A 23,144-nucleotide genomic window follows, 5' to 3' on the forward strand; every position below is an offset into this window, starting at 1 on the left:
AAATCGCAAACACTCAAGTGGCCCTGTTATATTAATCAAAGAGTGTAGCTAAGCCTTCTATAGGAAATGACACTCACCGCTCCCTTTCTGTGTCCTTCCTCCTCTATCTACAAAATTTCACTTCAAACTTTCAAGGACAGAAAAGCCTGACCCAAGATATCCTGCACACAAACTGCAGCCTCTGATATCTCAAAGGGACAACAGTTCCACATCTCCCTCCTCCCCCTTCCCTGTAACAGCTCTTCAAACCCACACTCATCTGCAGAGGCGTTACTATTCACTACTTAGCAAGTTCTCTAAAAACAACATCTAAATCTGCATATAAACATATTAGGACAATGCAGATAATGTCATAAATCTGATTTAAATAAATCTATCAGCCAACAAGGCAGTCTTGCAACCAACCTGTGCCCAGTTGTCATTTAGCATGATCATGAAAATACATCAGTTGTACTAGTTTTGATTCCTTCCCTTCACCTCTCAAAAGTAGTAGCTGTAGAGGAAGTAGAAACGTAGGAATTTTGCAAAGCTGCACTAATGTGCCGTCCTAAATCCTTCTAAATCCATTGCTTTAAAGGGACTTATGAGGGTGTTACTCTGTTTAGGATTGTCCCTCTTCTAACAGTAGCCACAATTATTTCCTTCTGTTAGTTGTACCTGTTTACAATCAGTATCTGCAAAATGGGATTTTCCTCTGTACTGTTTATCTCAGCTATCTCATTATCACACCACATTTTTAATATACAAAAACAAATCAACCATTGATCAAAATCTGGAAAATATGCCCTTATAATTAAATCTAGGTTACAGAATATTCAACATCGGGTGTGTATGCATGCAGAGGGGATGAGGCATCTGGTTTAGTTCCCCTGTTTTGTGCCTACAGCCAATTAGGCCCATTAACATTTGGTAGTTGGTAATATGGATTAAGGTAATGAGTATTAATATATTTAATTATATGTCACATTTATTTCAGTAGGATATGCCCACAATGATCTCTAGGTCTGAGGAACAAGAATGCTCTAAATGGAAAGTAAAAAGCCTGACAAAAGTATAAATGTATCAATTCTGCAGATGCAGTCAGTCAGAGAAGTGCAGTTGTGAAAACCAAGAGGGCTTAATGTTTGAGAAATACTACACTTTCTCAGACTAAGGGATATATGTTAAAGATAAGGACTTCTAGAGGGAATTTTGGAATGCTTACTTCACAAAATGTGGAAGTTAATGCCATGGCAGCTTGCTGGCTGACCTTGGGCTAGTCACGCTTTCAGCCTAACCTACCTCATAGGGTTGTTGTGAGGATAAAATAAGGGGAATGAGAATGATGTAAGCTTTGGGTCCCCATTGGGGAGAAAGTTGGGATATAAATAAAGTAAGTAAAAATAAAACATGACCCACAGGAAGCTTTTAAAAAATTAAGTAATGGCATTATTGCATAAGGAACATCTAACAACCTTAACTGGAAATTGGTATCCTTAAATGTGCATTTCCTTGGAAACGTGACAGTGAAACAGCAATTCCCAGAAAAAGCATTTTGGATTGCAGTATGGGAGAAAAACATCCAGGCCGTAAAAGTGATGAGCAAACAACACAGCACCCCCCCACACACAAATAAATAAACAAATGGGTGTCTAATGCTTGCATATAGGCGTGCCATAATAATAATAAAATACGGACGGAGGGAAGGCATTGCCGGCTCAATTTCTAGGGCTGGGCTAGATGATCGCAACCGTCTTGTTTTCACAAGAGTCGACTCTGCCCAGCTGTCTCAACTGCCACAAAACACGGGCAGAAAATGTGTGCGCGCGTTTCTATTCCTGAGCAGGGCGCGGGAACGATTCCAACCCCGCTGCTCTTCAAAGTCAGGACAGCTTGAGCGAAAGAAAAAATGATGAGAGAGATATTTCTCCCAGGAACGGCATGATCAGCGCCGCCTTTGACTGCAACGCCGGTCACGAGTGTTTCCGGGCCTAGCTAGGGTACAACAGGCGCGAGCCCCCGAGGCAAAAGTCCAGCAGCGAGACCGCATCTCTGACCCCACCTTCCTTCCTCCTTTCCCCTCCCCCACTCCTCCGTTCCTGCGCACGCTCCGTTTGTGCATCCGTTAAAGAAGGGGGGGGGTTGTTAATACGTTGAGGCGAGTGAGCGGCGCGCAGCATAGAACTCCGCGGTGGCTCGCGTTTCACTGTCCGCCCATGAGCCACCGCGAGGAAAAGGAGGCGGCCGCATCGGGGCCTTCTCTGAGGGGGGAAGTACAGTGCGCCTGCGTGCAGGCCCTGCTCTGGAGCTTTGCGTTGCTGTGTGGCTGCTGGACTGCTGGCGCCAATAATCACCATTCCGCCCCTAGTGCTTGAGCCCGAAGGACTGAGGGGGTAGCTTGCCCGGCCGAGCCGGCGTTTAGGAGCAACTCGGAAGACCCCCCCCCCCCGGCCCCCCCCCCCTCTCTCGCCCCCCCCCCCGGTCTCCCTCCTGTGCCGCCGCCGCCGCCTCTGCAACTGCTTCCAACATCACCACCGGCGGCCATGGGTCCCACGTCCCTGCTATGGAGACGGTACTGGCGGCGGCGGTGGCTGAGCGACTGAAGGCGGAGCGCTGTGCGGGGAGGCTGAGGAGAAGGCGGCGGCAGCGGCAGCGGCGGCGGGGGTCCCTGGTGGCGTGTGCGGTGCTGACGGTGTTTTTAACCCTTAGATGGTCTCTAGCGAGCCGTTGTTGCTGCCTGAGTCACTGGAGGGCGAGTTCTCCAATAGCATGAAGGAGATGATCGGCGGCTGCTGCGTGTGCTCCGACGAGAGGGGCTGGACCGAGAACCCGCTGGTCTACTGCGACGGGCATGGCTGCAGTGTCGCAGTGCATCAAGGTGAGTGCGAAGGGACGGCTTTGCCAGCCCACCAGCCCACCCGCGCCTTCGTGGAGCTCGGATGGGCAAGGCTGCGCCCTCTAGGGCCGGCCTCCGTTTCCCCGGTGCCCGCGCGTGCCCTCCCATGAAGTAAAGGGGGGGAGGGAGTCACAAGACATCTGTTTTCTGCCGGCTCTTGGCATGGGCTATCCCTTGAGGGTTCCCGTCCACGTCTCTCCTCTCCCCGTCCTGTTGCAAGAGCACATTTATTCCTCCCTCCCCTGAATCTCGTAGTCAGCACCATAAGAAGGCTGCCAGCTTCAGAAAATGCAGGCAGATGTGCCTCTTAGCCCTTCAGAACGGATGGTTATGTACTCTTGGGGTGCAATAGGAAAAGGTATTTACACTATAACTCTTCTCTCTCCTATTTGTATGTGTCTGAAGATTGCATTGCCTATCACCCCTCATCGTTCCTCTACTTATGTTTTCTCCTTACCCCAATATATGCCAGTTTTAGTGGTGAACGAGAGCAGGAAAGAACAGGTAGGGAATGTTGGGGAAGGGGGAAAAATATTTTGACCAGGTTCGGAGTGCCAGCTGCATGCCTCTTCCGCTTTGACTTGTCACCTCTTTACTAAAGTCGAACCACTTACATTTTCACAGTCCTTTCTCTTCTCAGGTTTCTGTTTCTTAAATCTAGACAAGGTGACTGGAAACGTGTTTGTACAAGGGAGGAGTAGCTGTCATGTGACCGTTCCCTTCCCTCCCTCCTGACTACTCCTTTCCCAGAATGTCATTTGGCTGGATGTTGCCTGCTTAGATGAAGAGACTTCCTGTTTGTGGTAGTATAGTGTTTGGGGGAGGGGAGGAAAGGGGCACTGTGGAATTACTTAGCCTTTGATGGTAGATTTGTTTGGATTAGCGGAGGGGAACAATTGGCTGGTGCCCAGCTGAGTGGCTGTGTTATTGCTTTGCTCTCTGTAATGAGCACAGTGCATATCAGCTTGTCTTGAAGTTCTGTGTGAGCAGTGTCTGAGGACATGCTTTATGGCATAAAAGCTCTGGGAGACTTACCAGCTCTCCCCCCCCCCTTAAATTCCATTAGTGGGAGAAGTGTTTTGGGTTCCCTTGTGGACAACATAGTTTATGAGTTGTTGAGGAGTACTGTTGGTGGCTGGAATGAAGTGTTATTACGCTCTGTGAAATCATGCATATCTTTGTCTGTAAAATCTGAGGTTGTGTCTGTTTCAACACCTATCACTTTTGTCCCTTGCTAACTTGGAACTAAGCTGTGCATATTTCCAGTACTTGTGCTCCTCTTCCTACAGTTGCAGGCCAGGGTTTGTTTTTAAAATGCTGACTTTACAGTTAACTATATGAGCATTTGTAATGATATCTATGATGCAGTATGACTGGGGGGGAATAAGGGGAAGGAGAGAACTCTGGGTCAAGGTTTCTATGGGTGTGGTGGATGCAGTAAATAAATTGAGTGGATACATCCTGGGGAAATAGTGCAAATTAATTAGTGTAAGTCAGATAGTAAAAAAAGATAAGTTGGTGGCCAAGAAAAAAGGTAATGTAGAGTCAGCATAAGGTTTCCACCCATACCAGTTGTATAAATGTCTGTATTATTGTATTGGTACCAGACCTCATGTGAGACAACTAGAGAGTGGAGTGCAAAAGGCACAAAATATGATGCCAACTGTGTCTCTTCCCTTCCTTGTATGTCTGTCAGATCACTCACTCACACAACACAAACTCCTTCTGGTGTAAATGCCTTGCTGTTTGTGGATTTTTCAGTAGTGAGTAAGATGAGGCTGGTGTCCTATATTTATCTTAAGTTTCAGTGTTGGGTGGAAGTGAGAGACTACGGCATCTGTGCTTTTATTAAATTTCCCACACATGTATCTAACACAACTCATTCTCCTGTTGAGCTGATTATGATAATGAAGTTGGTGTTTGTAAAATGTTTGGGATATAGACTGAGTATTGGAATTAGGCATTACTACTGGAGTGAGAATTTAACAGGGACCATGGAAGGGTGAAGGTACTCTTGAGACTAAAATTGATTAAGTTGAACTTGGGGGGCGGGGTAGAATAAAATGCTATTTCCGTTATGTTTCTAAAAGCCCTCCACAACATTTGTTATAAATTCTGTGTCCCAAAAGGCCTGTTTGAGGGTACTAAAGACTAGTAGAGATCTGCTTCTAGTTCTTTTCTGGGATGGAGGGTAGGCAGCAGTGACACCAATGGAGAGTCATTCTTGTAGTGACCCAGTCTTCCATGAGAGCACTTGAAATAAAGGAATTTGAGATAATACTCCTGTGGCACTGTAAAAGCAGTATAGAATGGCATGCTAAGAAGAAAGTGTTCACATGAACATAGAGTGACCAGCCTCCTGGACCCTGGACCCAGGGTTGTCTTTCCCGAGAGAGAGAGACCCTAAAACAGCCTCTGAACCTCTACAAGCAGTGCCCTCATGAAGCCAGGCTTGGCTGAGACAGTGGCTTTTGCTAGGAGGTTAGGAGATCCACATTATGGCTGGGAAAACTCAGGCCAAGTGAAGCTCACCAGTCTGGCTGCACTGCCAAACATACTCTGTGCAAGCAAAGCCCCCCCCCCCCCACTCTTCTCTCTTGTTAGCTCAGTCCAAAAGGGCTGGAATGGGCAAGTCTTTGCCCTTGCCTAAGATGTCTACTGACCACCAAATGGCTAGTCTTTTGTCTGTCAAATGTACAGGCAGGCCTCTGGTCTGTGCAATTGTCATGAAGGAAGTATGTTGCATGCTTCCAGCCCCAACTTCTGTTTCACTTGTGTGTCAGGAAATACCTTTGTAATAATCCTATCATTCCTGTCTCTGTATAATTGTCTAAAATATCTGCATTCTTACACCTATGCCAGGCCTATCAAGGTAAACATTAACTCTCCATGTCTAGTGAATGGTCTCCCATTCAGGTTCATCCTGCTGCACATTAAGAAACATCACCTCTTTTGTCTGGCCCTAGGGAAACACCAGCCCACTGTATTGTTCCACAGTGGACACTCCTACCAACCATCCAGTATCTGGCTATGCTATTGTGAATCTCATTGGCTATGCTATTGTGAATCTCATTGGTCACACCTAGGTCTTGCCTATCCTGATGCCACACAACCCTGGGACCCCTGATTGGTCCAGGTGATTTTTTGTCTTCACCTGGGTCAAGCCCCTTAAGGCCTCCCATTGGCCAGCATTGTTCTCCAGTGTCCATATCCATCCATGCACAGGGCCTCAGATTGTGTGTCTGCCCTTGATGCCAACTGGCAGTTCACTCCAGAACTTTGGTTTGGGCCATAATCTCATCTCCATGGGCCCCTGGATGTCTGGACAGGTTGTATCACCCCATGACACCCTTTATTTGCTGTCAGTCACCTCTGCTTTCTTAGTTCTGTATTGCTTGCTCTTTTTGAATGCTTAGTGTACTTGAAATTAGGGAAATTCTTTAATAAAAAGTAATTAATTTATCAGCGCCTTCTCAATGGAAATGCCATGGACTGAATTTGGGACCCTCTCTGTTTAAAGTGTGTGCTCTAAAACTGAGCTGTGTCCTCTTAGTAAGTGGCTAGAATTCTTCAATTGAATATGGTTATTCTTTTGGAAAATACATCCATTCCTGAATATCTCCTATTGAAGTACATCTCCTTCACTTTGTTCCTGTGAATACAGGTTAGAATAGGACCTAAGTGTGTCATACCGGTGTGTATAGGGTGTGTGTGTGTGTGTGTATGTGTATATATAAAAGCAAGAAGAAGGACAGCTAGAATGGAAACTTGGGTTATCAAGACCAGACACAGGTTATGCCTGTGCATTGTATTTATCTTACCCTAACCTTGCATATCTAGTGTCCATCCTATTTCTGTAGTGTTAACATACTATGAGGCATTTTGAATTAAATCCTGTAAACTAGCAACAGTTTTAGAAACATGCAGGACAGCCCTTGTTCTCAAACTTTCTAGAATCTGGTGTGTGTGTGTGACAGCAATATTAGAATGTGTTTTGGGTAATTTCCTGTTGTACACAGATTCATCATAACTGCAATTATGTATTCTTATCAAAAGTGCAACCTTAAGAACATATCTGAGCAATGAAGCACAAAGGAAACTTAATCCTAATTAAAATGTATACTGAAAAAAATAATGGGAGTTCTTTCAGTACTTCCCAAATTTCCTGTTTTTTTAATTGGAAAACACTTAGAAAAAAATTGTTCCCCAATTTTTTCTCTCCCCACTGCCTTCACATTTCTATTCAGTTGGGAGTCTGTCTGTAATGTAGTGCATATCTAAAGTTGTGATTCTGTGGACACTTGCCTGAAAATAGGTCCAATGCATTCAGTGCAGATTAACTTATAATTAACTATGTGTAGGAGTGGGCCGCACACTGCACAATTCAAGTTACTGAGTTTTGCTGCTGATCCAATGCCCTTGGATCAGCATTATTGAATGCCAAATTGGACTTCTAGAGATTCATACTTACAGGTTCAGTGGCTAGTTGCATATTAGGGTGGTTTATAATGTGGTTGAAATTTAGTCTGTGGAGCTCGGAATGAAAGGTTTGTATGCATAGCATTCATTTTAGAACTGTTTGGTTGCATTACTAAATTCAGTTATGCCTGTGAACCCTTGTTGTCCAAGAGATTTATTCGCATGCAACATTTCAGGCTAAATCATGTGAGACCAGATCTTTGAGCTATAAGCTAAACATTTATTTCAAGCTCCAGGCTGCCTAATGTAAATAAGGCTTAAAGTTTCTTTGATCTTGATAGCATCACACAAATGTTCAGAGTTACTCCTATGTCTGAACAGGAAGAATGATAAGGGCTGCAAAAGTGCACTGTACAGCTTTCTTGGGGCAGATACCAAGTACTGTGGAGAAGTAGGTAACCACCTGGTTTCACCCCCCTCCCTCCCCAGCTCAGTTCTTTGCTGCCATTGCAATGTTCTTTCTTGGAGTTGGAAATAGCACTTTGGGATTAACATCTCTGGCCCTTTAAAACCTAGAAGAGGCTGCCTATTGTACTCTTTCCAATTTAGGCCAAAAGAGGTATGCTGCTGTCTGGTGACCTAAAGTAGAATGTGTGAGGGAGATGTAGTGTTTGTGACAGGTGGGTGGGGCCTGAGATTAGAATTTATTTGTAAGGCTAGAAAATTCTACAGGGATTTGTGTGTTGTTTGGTTTATACCAGTAAGTCCTTGCAACCTTAAAGTTCTGGATGGGTCAGTGAGGTTCACAAATAAGAACCTTCTGATAAGCTGTGGCATGAGATCCTATTGGAATAGACAAGAGTGGATTCAACAGGGTCAAAACCTGGAAACAGTTCAATAAAGGGGAATCACAGTTGTATTTAGGAGCCAATCTCATTTAACAAAAGAGTACTTAGAGCCAGGATAGAGAGTAGCCATGGTGACAGCTGGGTAGACCAGGGTTTCCCAATGGTGGCACCATGGTACCCACCCACCAGTACTTACTTTGGTGCTTGCTGAGCTTTTCAGAAAGGGGGGAGCATTGTAAGTTAGGACTTGTTACTGGCTGCCTTCTTTTAAATGAAACGGTTTTCCACTGGAGGATCAAGAGGACTTGTAAACACCTAGCTTTCCTTAGTAGTGTGTAGTTTAATTCAGTATTTCCTTCTTCCCACCTAATGTGAAGAGGGAGGTATTCTATTTGGCTCCCCTTCCTGAGGCAGCCATTTTGATGTGGTGCTCACTGTCCACTCTCAAAATTTGAAAGGTGCCTGCAGGCTCAAAAAATTGGGGTCTCCTGGGACTGTCTGGGAGTGCTGGAAAATAACTGAGTGGTTAAGAAACGAGCATCTTGTAGGCAGCCAAAGAGGAAAACAGACTGAGGTCCCGGTCACATGGCGAATTTGCCGCGGGAGAGCCATGGGTGGTGGGTGGATTATCGGGGCACGATCACACCGCAACATCTGGCAAGTGGAGCGCACCTGTGGCCAACCTGTGGCATACCGCTGAAAAAGCACAATAAAAAAACAGTACCTCGTATGTAGTGGCAAACGGTTTGCCACGGGCTGTCTCTGGACTCCTGCGGTGTGATCGCGCCGGCCCCTTGTTAATGCACAGGCGGGGAGGACAGGACCCGTGGATTGCCGCCAACGCGTCGGATTGCGTTCTGGCGGCTCTAATTGCATCGGAGCAATTAGTCACGCCTCCCCCCGCGTTATCCGGCCCATGTGACGGGGGCCTGTGAACTTCAGTCAGTATCGGGCATGTAAAAGTGCACTGTTGTTTATTTAAAGGCTTGTGTTTGACTTCATCCATAGGGGAAACGTCAAATCAGAAAAGAGCTATGGGTAATCATGTTCAGGAGAACAAACCTTCTGCTGTGCCGATTGAGTCTTTCAAGCCCCAGTGACTTGGTCATGTTACCCTAGAGTTGAGGATGCAGGTTCAGTACCTTACCCTGGCTGCCCTGTAGTAGTGATGAACACATGAATGCCATGTTGCATTATAGACTGCAAGAGAGCAGAACAGAATTTAAGAGGCTTTTCAATGCAAAACTGCTATTTTCACTTCTGGCATGAACGCCAGAGTAAAATTCCATAGGAAACTTTATATGATCATTTAAAATTGTCAGCCTATCTTAAAAGCAGTTTTATAGATCCCCCCCCCCATAATAATGTGAGAAAAGCAGCTTCTCATTAAAATCAAGAGTAGTCTTGCCATTGCTTTCATTAAGCTATAGATTTGTGCCCACAATTACTTAGGTATCATTTGTGAACACACTTGGCCATAAGTGCCTTTTGAAATCAATAGAACTCTTTCATGTAATTGCTCAACTGGCTCCAAATCCTAATTTGCATATATGTAAAGTATGCCATAGATTATTTAAACTTCACCTTGTGAGATGCTTTCATTAATAAATGAGAGCTTACTTTTGTGTACACTGTGTGCTTGTAATGTGATTATTTTGTACTTTTTCTCCCATAATAGCATGCTATGGAATTGTACAAGTACCCACTGGACCTTGGTTTTGCAGAAAATGCGAATCTCAGGAAAGAGCAGCTAGAGTGGTAAGTTTGAACTAGTGTATGATACTTATGTGTATATTAATATTAAAGGTTAACTAAATAGCATGCCTTGAAATGTCTGATTCTTAACAGTGGGTGAAATTGTTTGGCTCCTTAATCAGCTAACAATAAACATAAACCTGCCAGAAATCTTTAGTCACCACCTCCTTCTGTCCTCTAGTTGTTAACCTGAAAGTGTAGCGAGAGCCAGGTGGGGTTACCAATGCTTAGAGGCTGTCTAAGCATCCTGCTCTGTATTCTACAACTCTTCTCTCTACCAAAGAGGTGAAAAAGTTTACTGTGGATCTTACAGGGAGTGCTAGCCTCTGATCCCCCATCTCTTTCTGGCAGAGGGAAAAGAGTGGTCAGGCACTGAAGCAATGTTACCATGTTTCCCAGCAAAGAAACACTAGAATGGGGCTGAATCTTCAGTGTCTTTTGTGGTTGATATGGGTTTTACTTCAAAAACCGCCTCTTGCCATGATATCAAAGAGAAGAATATTGAATATTGGAAGAGAGGAAGACCTGGTTTGAACTCCTCTGACCCATACTGTTTGGAGCGTCCGAGCTTTGACATATCTGGACTGTTAATTTCAAACTATATTTTTGCAAGTAATTATATTAAATGCTAATTCCTCACTGGAAGTATAGCAAAGAAGAGGAAACCCATGGGAAATTCAGAAGTGAAGTGTTTCTGCTTAAATGGTGAAAGAAATTACAAGATCAAGTGGGAAGTCTGCAGGAAGCCTAAGCTGTTGTTTACTTCTATCTGAACATCAGTGACAGATCAATCTCTTTCTGAATATAAGGCATTAGAGTATCACTGATTAAATGTTCACTGTTTCAGTCATTATAACAAGATCTGCATTTTGTTTTTACATCTAAGCTTCCCTCATGCTTTCACTCCAAGCTAGAGCTTCCTCTATGACTTCTTATTGTATCAATATATTCCTGCCAGTATAGGCTGTAGAGTTCTAATTGTATCCTTATTTACAGTTTATGGAAGAAGTACAGCTAAGGGTTTTCTCTTTATGCACTTAGCATGGGTCTTGTATATATCCAAACTTTGAAAAGGTATATTGAAATAAGTTAGCATACCAAGTTGGTTTAATAAGAGGTAAGACAAGCTTGATTTCTTCATTGCATGTTGCAGTAAGAACCTTGGGCCATGTAGAATTGTATGTTTTTATAGGCAATAGCAGTGTTTGGTGATTCCTTAATGTATGTTCTTAAGGCTGCCGTAACTACCTGGCTTTTTGCTGGCTTCAGGATCTTATACATGGGATGGTTGGAAATTCAGTCTAGCACATTATTCTCTACTGAGTCAGAAGTTGCTGCAACATGGACCACCCATTTTTCCTTTTAGAGCAGTTTTCTCTTTTGCTGCTGTCATGGCCTTACCCAAATGGAGCTTTAGTACTTTCTTCCCCCACTGGCTCTTTCGGGTGAATTGTGGTAGAAGAAGAAGAAGAGATTGGATTTATACCCTACCCTTCACTACCCAAAGGAGTCTCAGAGCGGCTTACAATCTCCTTTCCCTTCCCCTCCCCACAACAAACACCCTGTGAGGTAGGTGGGCCTGAGAGAGCTCTTTCAAGAACCGTCCTTAAGAGAACAGCTCTGAAAGAACTTAAGACTGACCGAAGGTCACACCAGCAGCTGCATGTGAAGGAGTGGGGAATCAAACCTGGTTCTCCCAGATTAGAGCCTGCACTCCTAACCACTACAACAAACTGGCATTGGTGTCAGGTTTTTTAAAATGCAATATGATTAGGTAGCATATGGTCACTATACATATATGCAATATTTTAACCCATCTTTATAGTGAATTCAAAAACATGTTGAAGTGTGTCTTGCACCAGACAAGTAGTTCTTAAAGTGGCAAACAGCCATTCTCTAGGAAGAGTGATGAGACACTAGCCCCAGGCAGCTAGCTTGTTCCTAATTGCTCCTGAAGTGTGGCTTGATGGAGCCACAGGAATGCTGCACTTCCATCCCCTCTTTCAGTTAATGGTGTACAGAACTGTGTGTACCTTTCTACTTGGTGTTAATGATTAGTCCTTGCAAGGAAGTTTTCACTAGAGTGACCCCTATTTTGTGGATTTATGTTTTGGCTGGCTGTTTTGCTCCTTTGGTGGTCTGCCTTCAACATGTTTATTTATTTATTTGATTGGATTTCTATCCCACCCTCCCCTGCACGGACAATTGGCAAAAATATTACAACATACAATTATAAAACAATTAAAATTAAAACATAAAGCATGTGCTGCTAGGTCTGTATGGCCCAGTTTCCCCTTTCTTCTCTCTTTGGTTGTCTTGCTTCTTAGCCTTTGGCGAGAAGTGCTCTGCCAGGTGTGGTCTTGATAATCTTATCTGTTCTATGTTATTTTTAGGGAAGATTTGCCAGTTTCATTTTGAGCTAGAGAAGTTCATTGTGACACACACTGTAACACTGTTTCTCTGTTCTTTTTCTCTGAGATTGTCTCTATGGTCAGATGGAGGTTGGCCTTCTGGCTTGTCTGTTGCTTCAGTCTCTGCAAGAACATCTGAATGGTTGATTTCCTCAGCTATTTGATCTTGGGAATTAGGTGTTAAGGGTGTTATTTTTTCTAGGGTCAGGGAAGATACTAGGTTAAAGTAACTGCAGGCTATTCTAGCTTGCATTCAGTATGGTGTGTGTGTGTGTGTGGGGATATGTTTGAGCCTGAGTCTTGCTGCCAAGCTTTCTCTGGGGTAGTCCTGGTGGGGACAAAAGTATTCTAGCTGAACTGGAATCTGAAATCTAGATGGGGTGTAGTATTGTACACTGCACGATTGCAGGTTTCTGTGCTACTTAACAGGTTTTTTCCAAAAGGAGGGAAAACCTCTATTTTGGAAATGTAAGCTATTGGAGTTGACCAACTTAATGCTTGGGAGTCCACACATATTTATTTGAAAATATTTTTTTATTATGTGTGCCTTTTGGGATTTTAGCATTGCTGCGTCAGGTGCATTTTTGCCAGCTGTCTGATTCTTGAAAATGTCTAGCTGTATGTCCCAGTCTTAATCCCTGTTTAGATAAAATGGGACTGCATACATGCTGCTTACGTGGCATTTAATCCTCATCACTCTTCAAGAGAAACTAGCATATCCTGAATCCTGGCAAATAAAGGGAGTTGTGGGAAGAGCTACTAGCAATCAATGCACCCCAGAGTTCCTTCTTCTTTGCTAATAATTTCCCATTCCAGTTCTTCTTCCTTTGCATTGTTAAACCTCTGTGAGCATTCTGGATGTTTTCAAATCCTACATCTTTCTGTAGCCATTCTGGATGTTTTCAAATCCTACATCTTTCTGTAGCCATGCATCATAGAATGTTAGGGCTTAGATCCTAAGCTTTTTCACTCACCCCTCATTGTCCTTTGTGGAGATGGTGCTCTGCTGTGTTCTGTGTCACTCTTGTTCTAGGCAACTTTTGTCTCATTGGAAAACGTTGGTCTTGCGTGAGTGGAAGTCGCTGTCTTCAGATGAATAAGTTCCTCAGCAGAGTTCTGCCTCTGCAATGGAAAGGAGTGCCAGACTAGTGGAAGCAAGGCTTAGGATCCAAGCCACTGTGTAGAATTTGTGATGTCTTAGACTGGAATCTGTCTGCGTTCTTTTCTCTTCACAGTGATGCTTCTTTTGAATCAGAAATAATTAACGTTTTTGAAGGCAGCATAGTAGTTCAGCTTCCTTGGACAACCAGTTACCGAATGTCCCTAAATGAAATGCATCAGTAAGGCCATTAAAACCTGTTTTACACAGAAGTACCTGCGACTGCCTGGCTGGTTTGCATTGGTGTTCTCATAAATAATGGACACAAAATGACTTTGAAAGTTTGCTCATCTGTTACCTGGGAAATTAGTTTAGAAATAACCGCTTTTGCAAAGAACTAGAGAGAAGTAGAATCATGAGAGATGTTTGTATTGTGATTTAAGGAATAGATGCTTGTTGGAGGCTTTCCATAATGCAAGGTAAGACCCTTCTATATATCCCCTTGTGTAAATTGTACATAGCTCTAAATGCTTTACGATGGCATGTTGTGACTTATTTCTGAGGTTTGTTGTTTATAACTGTTTTTGCTTTTCTGTAGAGATGTGAGTTATGCCCTCACAAGGATGGTGCTTTAAAGAGGACAGACAATGGAGGTAGGTTTTTTTTTTAAAACCCTTTTCTTTAAACTGTCCCTTAAGAGGAAGATAATTACTTCTGAAATACAAAATTGTGTCCCACTTCTACAGTTTTGCTTAGCTGATTGATTTAATTTGGGGTTGATGTAACATGGGTGGTGGTTAATAAGGATTTGGGGCTCATCTAGAAAACTTCTGATGTACTGAAGATTTCTGAGGCTCCTTTTAGAGCTTATATTTAATAATTTAGGTGTTCATCACTGTAAAATGTATTTATTTTTGCATCATGTATATGAGTTTGCGAAATCTTATCTTCTTCTTACACATGGAGAATGAGAGTACTGTATCTATCGTGCTAGAGGGCTGCATGTAATTTGTACACTTTAATTTATGCAGAAATCATTCAGTGTTTGTGAACAGTGATGGTTATTTAATTCCATCTGTAGCTGTGGTTCACTGTTCTCAAGTGCCACACTTAAAGTGATGAGCCAAGTACTTGATGAACTACCCACTTCAAATTGGGACAATTTTTTTTGTTAAATTCCAGCTGCAAATTGTACACACCTTATTTTTAGATAACAAATCCTGTTATCTAACTCATACCCAAAAAGAAAACCACACTTTGTACAGAAATCGTGCTTTAAAAAATAACCTCACACACAAAATTTAGAACATTTATGGAAAATATATAACACTTTTTAATTAATTTTTATAACACTGTAAATGCAGGATTTTGATTTTCTCTGTTGCAGAATTTTCACAGTTCTGTTGTAAAAGTGTGCATCTGCCATGGGTTCTCTGCAAAATGCTTGATGTTAGGTGTTAGTAACACATGATTTATACATTATTTAACTTTGGCTGTTTTGGGGAGGTAAAATGTGCTGTATTAGAAGAAAACAAAATGTGCATGATTTAATGCTCATTTGCATACCCGTTTATTAGCATCATTTTTCTTGGGCTAGAATATGGGCTTTTCTTGATGCAAAACAGAACCGGCTTTGCATGTCTAACTAGTGTAATGGAGGATATATATCGGAAAATGAGTTAGTTTTGGCTTAGTACTGCTTAGTTGATATGGGCTGCTGTTCTAAAACAGACACCTTTTCAGGAGTCATTTCAGACTCATAACTTGGTTACAGCTGAATTAGTACCTTAAACAGTGATGACTAAAATTGTGGTTTACTGGCACTGGATTTGCGAATATACAGGTGGGAAAGTTTTATGGTACTGCCCGAGTAGGCTGATTGCACTCTTTGGATGGGGGAATATAGCAACTACTCCATTGTTCTGGATATAGCAGTACCTGGTAAGAGTAGATGCCACTGTGGCGATAATCTGTGGGGTAACAGGCCAGTTAAGATAGTGTGTCCTCAAAGAATGAGGGATGAAATTCCAAAATGCTTGGGGTGTTGCCAGGCAACTTTGCTAGCTGTCCTGTTTTGCCTTATTACTTTATTTCTGGAATAGGGAATTGACTTGGGTAGACATGATGGCTCTGGGGTGCCTTTTGTGCTTCTGTCTGATATTTTAACAGGTTGTAGTGAAGCTTCAGGTTTGATTAGTGGAGTGCCATTTGAAGAAAACTTAGGGTGATAGAGCACAACTCAGAGCCCATTTGAAGGTCCATTCTTTGTTACCAGCATCACTATTGATCTCATTTCTCAGCTTCCATCATCTCTGCTTTCTGAAACTCAGAAAAGCTCCATTGGATAAGAAACCCCCTTGAAAACCTGGGGTTTGAAAACTGGAGTTGGATCATGCAATCTGTCAACAAATGGTGCTGCAGTATGTAGATCATTCCCTTATTCCCTCATAGTCCATTCCAACCCTGAGAATGTTGATTCTTGGGGTCATGGGACCTGTGAGAATTAATATACATGCTAGGAGAAAGGGGTGAAATTACTCTGTCCTGGTAGTGCCAGTCAACTTATTTAGGGTTGGAAAGGATTGCTGTAGGGAGAGGAACAATTAACGTGTATCATTCTTCAGCAAGGTGACTGAGCAGATGATGTGACCATTCCAGAGACCTCTGGATGATGCATTACCTCGACCCGTATTAGTCTGTTTGTCCATCCAGTTTTGGGATAAAAACTGCCTTTGTTGCCTGATTAGATGACCTGTACCAGTTGCTTATGTGTGTGATCCTGTTGATTGTCTAGAGCTTTCACTTGCTTTGTACACCATTGAATATGCCATCATTCTGGGTTGTACGATGACTGATGGTGGTACTGGTTTGTAGTGGTTCTGATCCTACCTCTTGGACATATCTTGGAAGTTGGTGTGGGATGGAGAACAGGTGCCCTGCCTTATGGGACTTATTCTTTAAGTTCTATCATCCCCTGTTTAGAACTATGCTTAGAATTCCCAATCAGAGGCCAGATTGATGACATCAAGAACCAACAGTGTGGAACTCCTGCTAGGCCTAGCTTGGTGTTTACTTTCTGAAAGATAGTAAAAGTCTTTCTTTGTATGCAGGTTTTTGTGGGATGATGTCTTGTTGATTAATGAGCAGTAATATGGTCTAATGTTTCTGAAATCCGCTGGATATTTATTCTTTGTTGTGCTCTGCTGTGTTGTAGTATATATTATCCTGTGTTTTAAATTAATACTGTTTTAGCATAGTTTTTATTGTTGTGTATTTGCACAAGGGTTAGCTTGCCTGAAGCTGCATGTTTGGAAGGGTGCAAACTTTAAAACAAATGTATTTGTGAACTATCAAACATCATATTGCTAATATTCAAAATGGTTATCCCTGCACCTTTGAGCTAGAGGAGATGTAAATATATTAAAGCTTTTGCAACTATCTTTGGAATTTGCTTCTTGATAATGCTTGCTTAACATGAAAATGGTTCTCAGCTAATGGTAGGGTTTGCATGGTATTTATGAGGGGTGAGTTTTGCCAAGAAAAATCATGTTTCTTCTTGCCCTGGGAGAAGCTGTTTTTCACCGTTTAAGACATTATAAAAATTATTTCATTACTGCCACATTTTTCAAGCTGTGGTTATGACACGCAGTTAATTTGGTGTTGAACAAGTAGAAATGCAATAGGCTTAATAAATATATTTTAGTTTTGCATTCTATCAAGGGAGTTTATACTACATTTAAAATGGAATGTAAAGCAAGCACAAAATATTTTATTATAAATATTTCAATTGTACGGAGCAGTATGGGAAGAAGATTTAAGGAAACATTAAGCATACCTAAAAGGGGGCTTGTGGTTTGGTAGAAGGGGAGACTATTATGAGCTACATACAAGGTTGTACATTTGTGTTTTGGGGCCTAGTTGTATTCTGTGTACATTGTGACATGGCAGAGGGTACTGATATTACCAAACTGCTGCCTCTGCAGTCTTTCGATAACTTACCTCAGTGACATTGTGGAATTATGCAGTTGGGCTTCCCTTGGCACCAATTTCTGTACTCCCAGTTGCCTAGAATCATCTTGCAATTAAAACACAGGGCAACCCCCCCCCCCCGTTCATTCTATTTCATATTTCATTCACTAGTTTCAATTTTACTTGCCTTCTGTAATAGTTTGCTAGATAGGTGCAAATGGCTTTCACTGCATTAACAAGTGATTTGATGCTTCACTTGCAGCACTGTTCCCTTCAACTTGCATATCTCTGATCTCCTTTTCTGTCTTACATGAATATAGCTGGAAGGCTGGGAGGATACATGAAAGCTAGCTTTACCATTTAGTTAAGTATCACTAGCAAATTTCTTGGGTGTTCCTCTTCCAGTTGTAACTTGACTTTCTGAATTGATAAGACAGATCTGTAAAGACTTTTTAATTGTTTACAATGCTGTAAATATTGGGTGTTTTATGCTAATCTTCACTGATTTCAGTTTTGTTTGGGAGCTTACAGTGTACACAATAGAGCTTTTTATTTCAGTGTATTTAAAGGCTGTTCTTGGGTCAAAATCTGTTCCAACTGGATGGTGACCAGGAATGCTGTGCAACAGCATTCTTTGTCAGCTTTAGAACAGGATTTCTGGAAGGCAACTGCTTGGTTGAAAGCTAGCTAACAATGCAATAGTTTTGTCATCATTTTTAAAGGGTTAGAGTGGGGAATCTCCTAAACTTGTAAAGAACGTCACATGCTTTTTTGGGTTTTTTTTTTTAAAGTCAGCTGCTTTCTCTCTCCTTAAGGTTATGCTGTATGCAAAAGTAGGGTACTAAACTGTTTCTGACCACTGCAGGATTTTGATACAACCTTTTCAAAAATATTCTACTTTCAAAGGTTTAATATAGACTATGTCCTCTTAACCCTAATGCTGGGAGATAGCCACAACTAATAGTGGTTGGTACTGTTGAACTCAACATTTAGAACTGATTATTTAGTCAAAGCATTATATGGTTAATGGATTGGAGAAATAACTTGTGGGTAGTTGGTGGTACACCATTCATACAGCATGTAGGAGGAGCTCAAGGAGTATGACAGGACTGGCAGTGTAAATCTGAGAACAGTTACCGTACTTTGTATGTGGGAAACACCAGCTGAACCCATTGCATATAAATCTAGTAGTATTTCAGGAAATGCTAAAAGATCTACTCAGTGTATGAAATAGCCCAGCATGTACTTAAATATTCATGTCTGATTTTTTATAACTTATTTTTTTGAAGATTTGTATCCTGTTTTGTCATTAAAAACATCCAAGCTGACAATAAAACACAAGAATATGATAAAATTAAAAAAGCAAGAAATGATTAAATCATAGCCAAATTATAAAGTTAAACCAAGTCAAATTAAAGCATTAGATCAGAACACAGTTCAGTCAGTACTGAAGGCCTTTCAGAAAATATAGTTCTTCACACTCTTCTGGAAGGAAGGGGACAAATATACCACTTGGGGGACAAATTCCACAATCTGAGGGTGGCTGCCAAGAAAGCCCTTAAGGGAGTCCCTGCTAGCCTTATGTTTTAAAGAGTGTTGTCCTGCAGTTAGCCTCTTCCTCCTAAGGTTATCTTGGAACTCTGATTCATACTGGTAGAGGTGGTCCTTGAAGTACTTCAGACTCAAGGCACTTAGAGCTTTAAAGGTCAAAACCAGCACTTTGAATTAGGCTCAGAACCAAATCGGAATTGAGTGTAATTGGCATAATACAGAGGTAATCTGTTCATTGTGATGACTTCCCACTTAACAGTCTGTCTGCTGCATTTTGTACCAGTTGAACCTTATGAAATATATTCAAATGGGAGGGGCTGTGGTTTAGTGGAAGAGCATGTGCTTTGCATGCTGAAGGTCTCAGATTCAGCCCCCAGCATTTCCAGTTAAAAGGATCAACTAGTAGGTAATATGAAACACTTCTGTCTTGAGACCCTGGAGAGCTATGTACATTCTTGATAGACAAATGATCTGGTTCATTCTAAAGGCAGTTTAGTAAAGTAATCTAGCCCCATGTTACAATAATCTAATCTAGATATTGCCAATGCACTATGTTCAAGAGGCCGTCTCAGCATTCTCTACACTAGTGCACCTCCATTACCTGCTTATTGAAGGACAGAGAAGAGTCCAGGAACTTCACCCATCTGCAAACCTGGTCAGTCAGGAAAATACTACCCAATTCAGCGTAAAACATCTGTTCCTGGATCAGCTTTACCTCTGAGCCGTAGAACTTGTGTCTTGTCTGGATCCAGTCCTTCACAGATCAGGCATGGGTTTAGCTTTTCTACCATCTCCCTGAAATCGTATGGAAAAGAAAGTGACCTGGGTATCATCAGCATGTTGGTAACACTTAAACTCTGGATGATATTTCCCAACACTTTCATGCAAGGTGGTAAACTGCATGGGGGAATATAGAACTTTGTGGAACCCCATAAATCCGTGGACAACAGGTGACACAGAAGTCTGCCAATACCACTATCTAGCATGCCTTCCAGGAATGAGCAGAGCTATCACAATATAGAAACGTGGTTGTAGATTGACAGAACCCTTATAAACCGTAGATGGTGGGGTCACTCTGAATGGGAAAACAGATGTGAATTCAATTGTACATCCCAAGCCTTACAATGGTTACAGTGGTCACAGGTTACAATCTCAGCCTGGCAGATGGTGACAAAGATAAGTAGCGTGGAGCAAAAAGAACTTGCCCTGATCCTCAAAAATCCTATTTGGAACCTGCAGATCCCTTTGTCTGGTTGAATAAAAACTGAGACTCTGAAGCAGACAGAGGCCCAAAGAATGCACAGGCCCATGGGCATTTAATGATCACTGGCTGAGCAAGTGATAGAGCCTGATATTGGCAGACCAGAGCTGGTTGATATTATCTATGCCAAAGAAAATAGGGAACCCTTAGTGTAGAAGTATAGCCACAAACAATACCCACCAAGGGAAGACCATCTACAGTTCACAGCTATGTTCAAAGCTATATATTATATTTATTGAAATACAAAGAAGGGTTAGTGGTCACAACCCAATAGAATATATAGACATAGATCAAACAGATTGTTTAAACTATGTTTAATTGTTATGAGCAAAGAATATTCAAAACCAACAGTAGGCTCTTCTGTAATTCCATACATAGTCTCCATAGACCTCCATACAGAAAGTAACTGCAACAGTAGACTCCCACTGTGGAAAGAATAACAGCCGAACGTCTCTCCCAGGTATAAATCAAGCGTTTCAATTACCTTCAACAGCAGCTAGTAAAACGGAACCCAATTTCCAAAATAACATAGGCATTCCATTGAAGCTTTTGAGTTGTGCCTATGTTATTTTGGAAATTGGGTTCCGTTTTACTAGCGAAAGTGGTGTGTGTTTTCCCCAGCCACTGTTGAAGATCATTGAAATGCTTGATTTATACCTGGGAGAGGCTTTCGGCTGTTATTCTTTCCACAGTGGGAGTCTTCTGTTGCAGTTATTTTCTGTTTGGAGGTCTATGGACACTATCTATCTATGGAAATACAGAAGAGCCTACTGTTGGTTTTGAATACGTTCTTTGTTTCAACTATGTTTAATTGTTATGAGCAATCTGTTTGATCTATGTCTATATACTCTATTGGGTTGTGACCACTAACCCTTCTTTGTATTTCAATGAATATAATATATAGTTTTGAACATAGTTGTGAATTGTAGATGATCTTCCCTTGGTGGGTGTTGTTTGATATTATCTGGCAGTTGGTCAAAGAAAGGAGGCATTTTCCCATAGAAAATGGTTGTAATGTGTCATGCAAACTAGGCAGTTTAAAACTTTTAGAGAGAAAGGCAGATTTTTCACCTCATGCGATCTAGCTTTCGATTCTCCTTGTACATAGGAGCCAAATGCCAAGTTTGTGTGCTCCTCACCAAGAGATGCTTCCATTTGTGTGGAGCTGGGAAAAGAATGACAAAACAGGACAATTGTCTGGTTGAAGTTTATAAAGATTTTCTATTCATTTGGATGTCGGAGGGGTTCTTGCTAGCTTTAGCCAAGCCTCCTCTGATAATTTTAGAAGGGTAATCAACTACAAAGGTAAAGTTTACAGAAATTTTAAAGCCATGAGAAAAAAAGGTTTTCTTCTGCCTCCCCCAAGAAAAAAAAGTTAGAAAAAAATAAAATATGCATCACTTGCTTTCCTATCAAGGCCAAATGTACTTTGCTACTTTAATGAAATATAGCATATCATTTGCAGTTCAGTAAATAACAATACACTAATTGGCATATTTGCCCTGACCTGGATAGCCCAGTCTAGCCTGATCTCAGCCACTTGAGCAGAATGTCTTATCCAAGAATCAGAAGGGGGTTGAGACTTACAGTCTTGAGAACATCTCATTTGAGAATCAAAATGGGCTTGGGATCATTGGGCCTGAGAATATCTATGCTGGGAACCTAAACATGATCTGGGTCTTTGGTTTTAAGAACAAGACCCTCTAGATGTGGACCAGGACTCACAAGAGGAATTACAGTATGTTCTTATATTGCCTTGTGAGTCTTTCTGAAGAACTCATGCCACCAGAGTCAAAGGTCAGGACAGAAAAACAGGAGAGTCTTCTTTCTGACCTTCAGATGGAAAGAAAAGGGATCAGCAAAACTTCTGGAACAGCTGGTAGAGAAACTTGTATGAGAAAAGTTCCTGGTTCCACTGACTGTATGGTGACAGAAATAATTCCAGCAGGAACATAAGCACAATAGTATGGGTTCCAAAACCACAGCAGACAGTTCTGAGGCAGTGGGCTGTGGTCAATGGTTGTTCTTCTGAGAGACTGTGACTGGTGACCAAGATAAGCCCAATTATTTTGCACATTTTGATGATAAATGTCCTTTTTATGACTGCTGAATAAGAGAATCACATTCACTAAACCAGTGTAGTGCAGTTAAGAGTGGTTTGACTACATCTGGGAGATCCAGGTCTGAATCCCCATTCCACTATGGAAGCTTGGAAGGTGACCTTTAAAAAAATTTTTTTTTATTTAATTCAATTTCTACCCCGCCCTCCCCGCAATGCGGGCTCAGGGCGGCTTACATAGGGGCAAACGCCAATATAAAACATAATTAAAACCATTTAAAATCCAACAGTACAAAACATTCATAACGAGTTACTGACTAAAGTGCTCTAGGTATTCTACATGAAATTTCAGAGATGGCATATTTGAACTGTTCAGCATCGTCTGCTCCAGGGAAGCATTGATGTTCCCTCATCCAGGGCCAGGTGAAGATGGAATAATGATGATGGTAGTGGCGGCTCCTACTCATACGCCTGGTGGAAGAGCTCCGTCTTACAGGCCCTGCGGAACTGCACAAGGTCCCGCAGGGCCCGGATCTCCTCCGGGAGCTCGTTCCACCAGATAGCCGCCACCGAGAAAGCCCTGGCCCTGGTAGCGGCCAGCCTGGCCTCTTTGGGACCTGGCACTGCCAGGAGATGTTGGGTCCCGGACCGAAGTGCTCGTGGGGGAACATATGAGGAAAGGCGGTCCCTTAGGTAAGCTGGACCCAGACCATGTAGGGCTTTAAAGGTAAGAACCAGCACTTTGAAACGAATCCGGTACGCTATTGGCAGCCAGTGCAGCGCTTTCAGCACAGGCTGGATGTGGTCCCTTCTAGGAAGACCCATCAACAGCCTGGCCGCAGCATTCTGCACTAGCTGCAGCTTCCGGATTTGTGACAAAGGCAGCCCCATGTAGAG

General features: G+C 42.2%; 1 protein-coding gene across 1 annotated transcript in view; it reads left to right on the top strand.

The window, feature by feature from the left end:
* Positions 1 to 2,498: 2,498 nt before the first annotated feature.
* Positions 2,499 to 23,144, top strand: part of MLLT10 (myeloid/lymphoid or mixed-lineage leukemia; translocated to, 10) — a 147,684-nt gene continuing 127,038 nt past the window's right edge. The window contains exons 1-4 of the mRNA XM_015410006.1: positions 2,499 to 2,551; positions 2,689 to 2,857; positions 9,821 to 9,900; positions 14,006 to 14,060. Of these exons, the coding sequence (XP_015265492.1) occupies positions 2,543 to 2,551; positions 2,689 to 2,857; positions 9,821 to 9,900; positions 14,006 to 14,060 (313 nt within the window). The 5' untranslated portion in view covers positions 2,499 to 2,542. The remainder of the gene's footprint in view (positions 2,552 to 2,688; positions 2,858 to 9,820; positions 9,901 to 14,005; positions 14,061 to 23,144) is intronic.

This window comes from Gekko japonicus, unplaced genomic scaffold (genome assembly GCF_001447785.1).
Source record: "Gekko japonicus isolate JY-2015 unplaced genomic scaffold, Gekko_japonicus_V1.1 scaffold101, whole genome shotgun sequence".
Lineage (NCBI taxonomy): Eukaryota > Metazoa > Chordata > Lepidosauria > Squamata > Gekkonidae > Gekko > Gekko japonicus.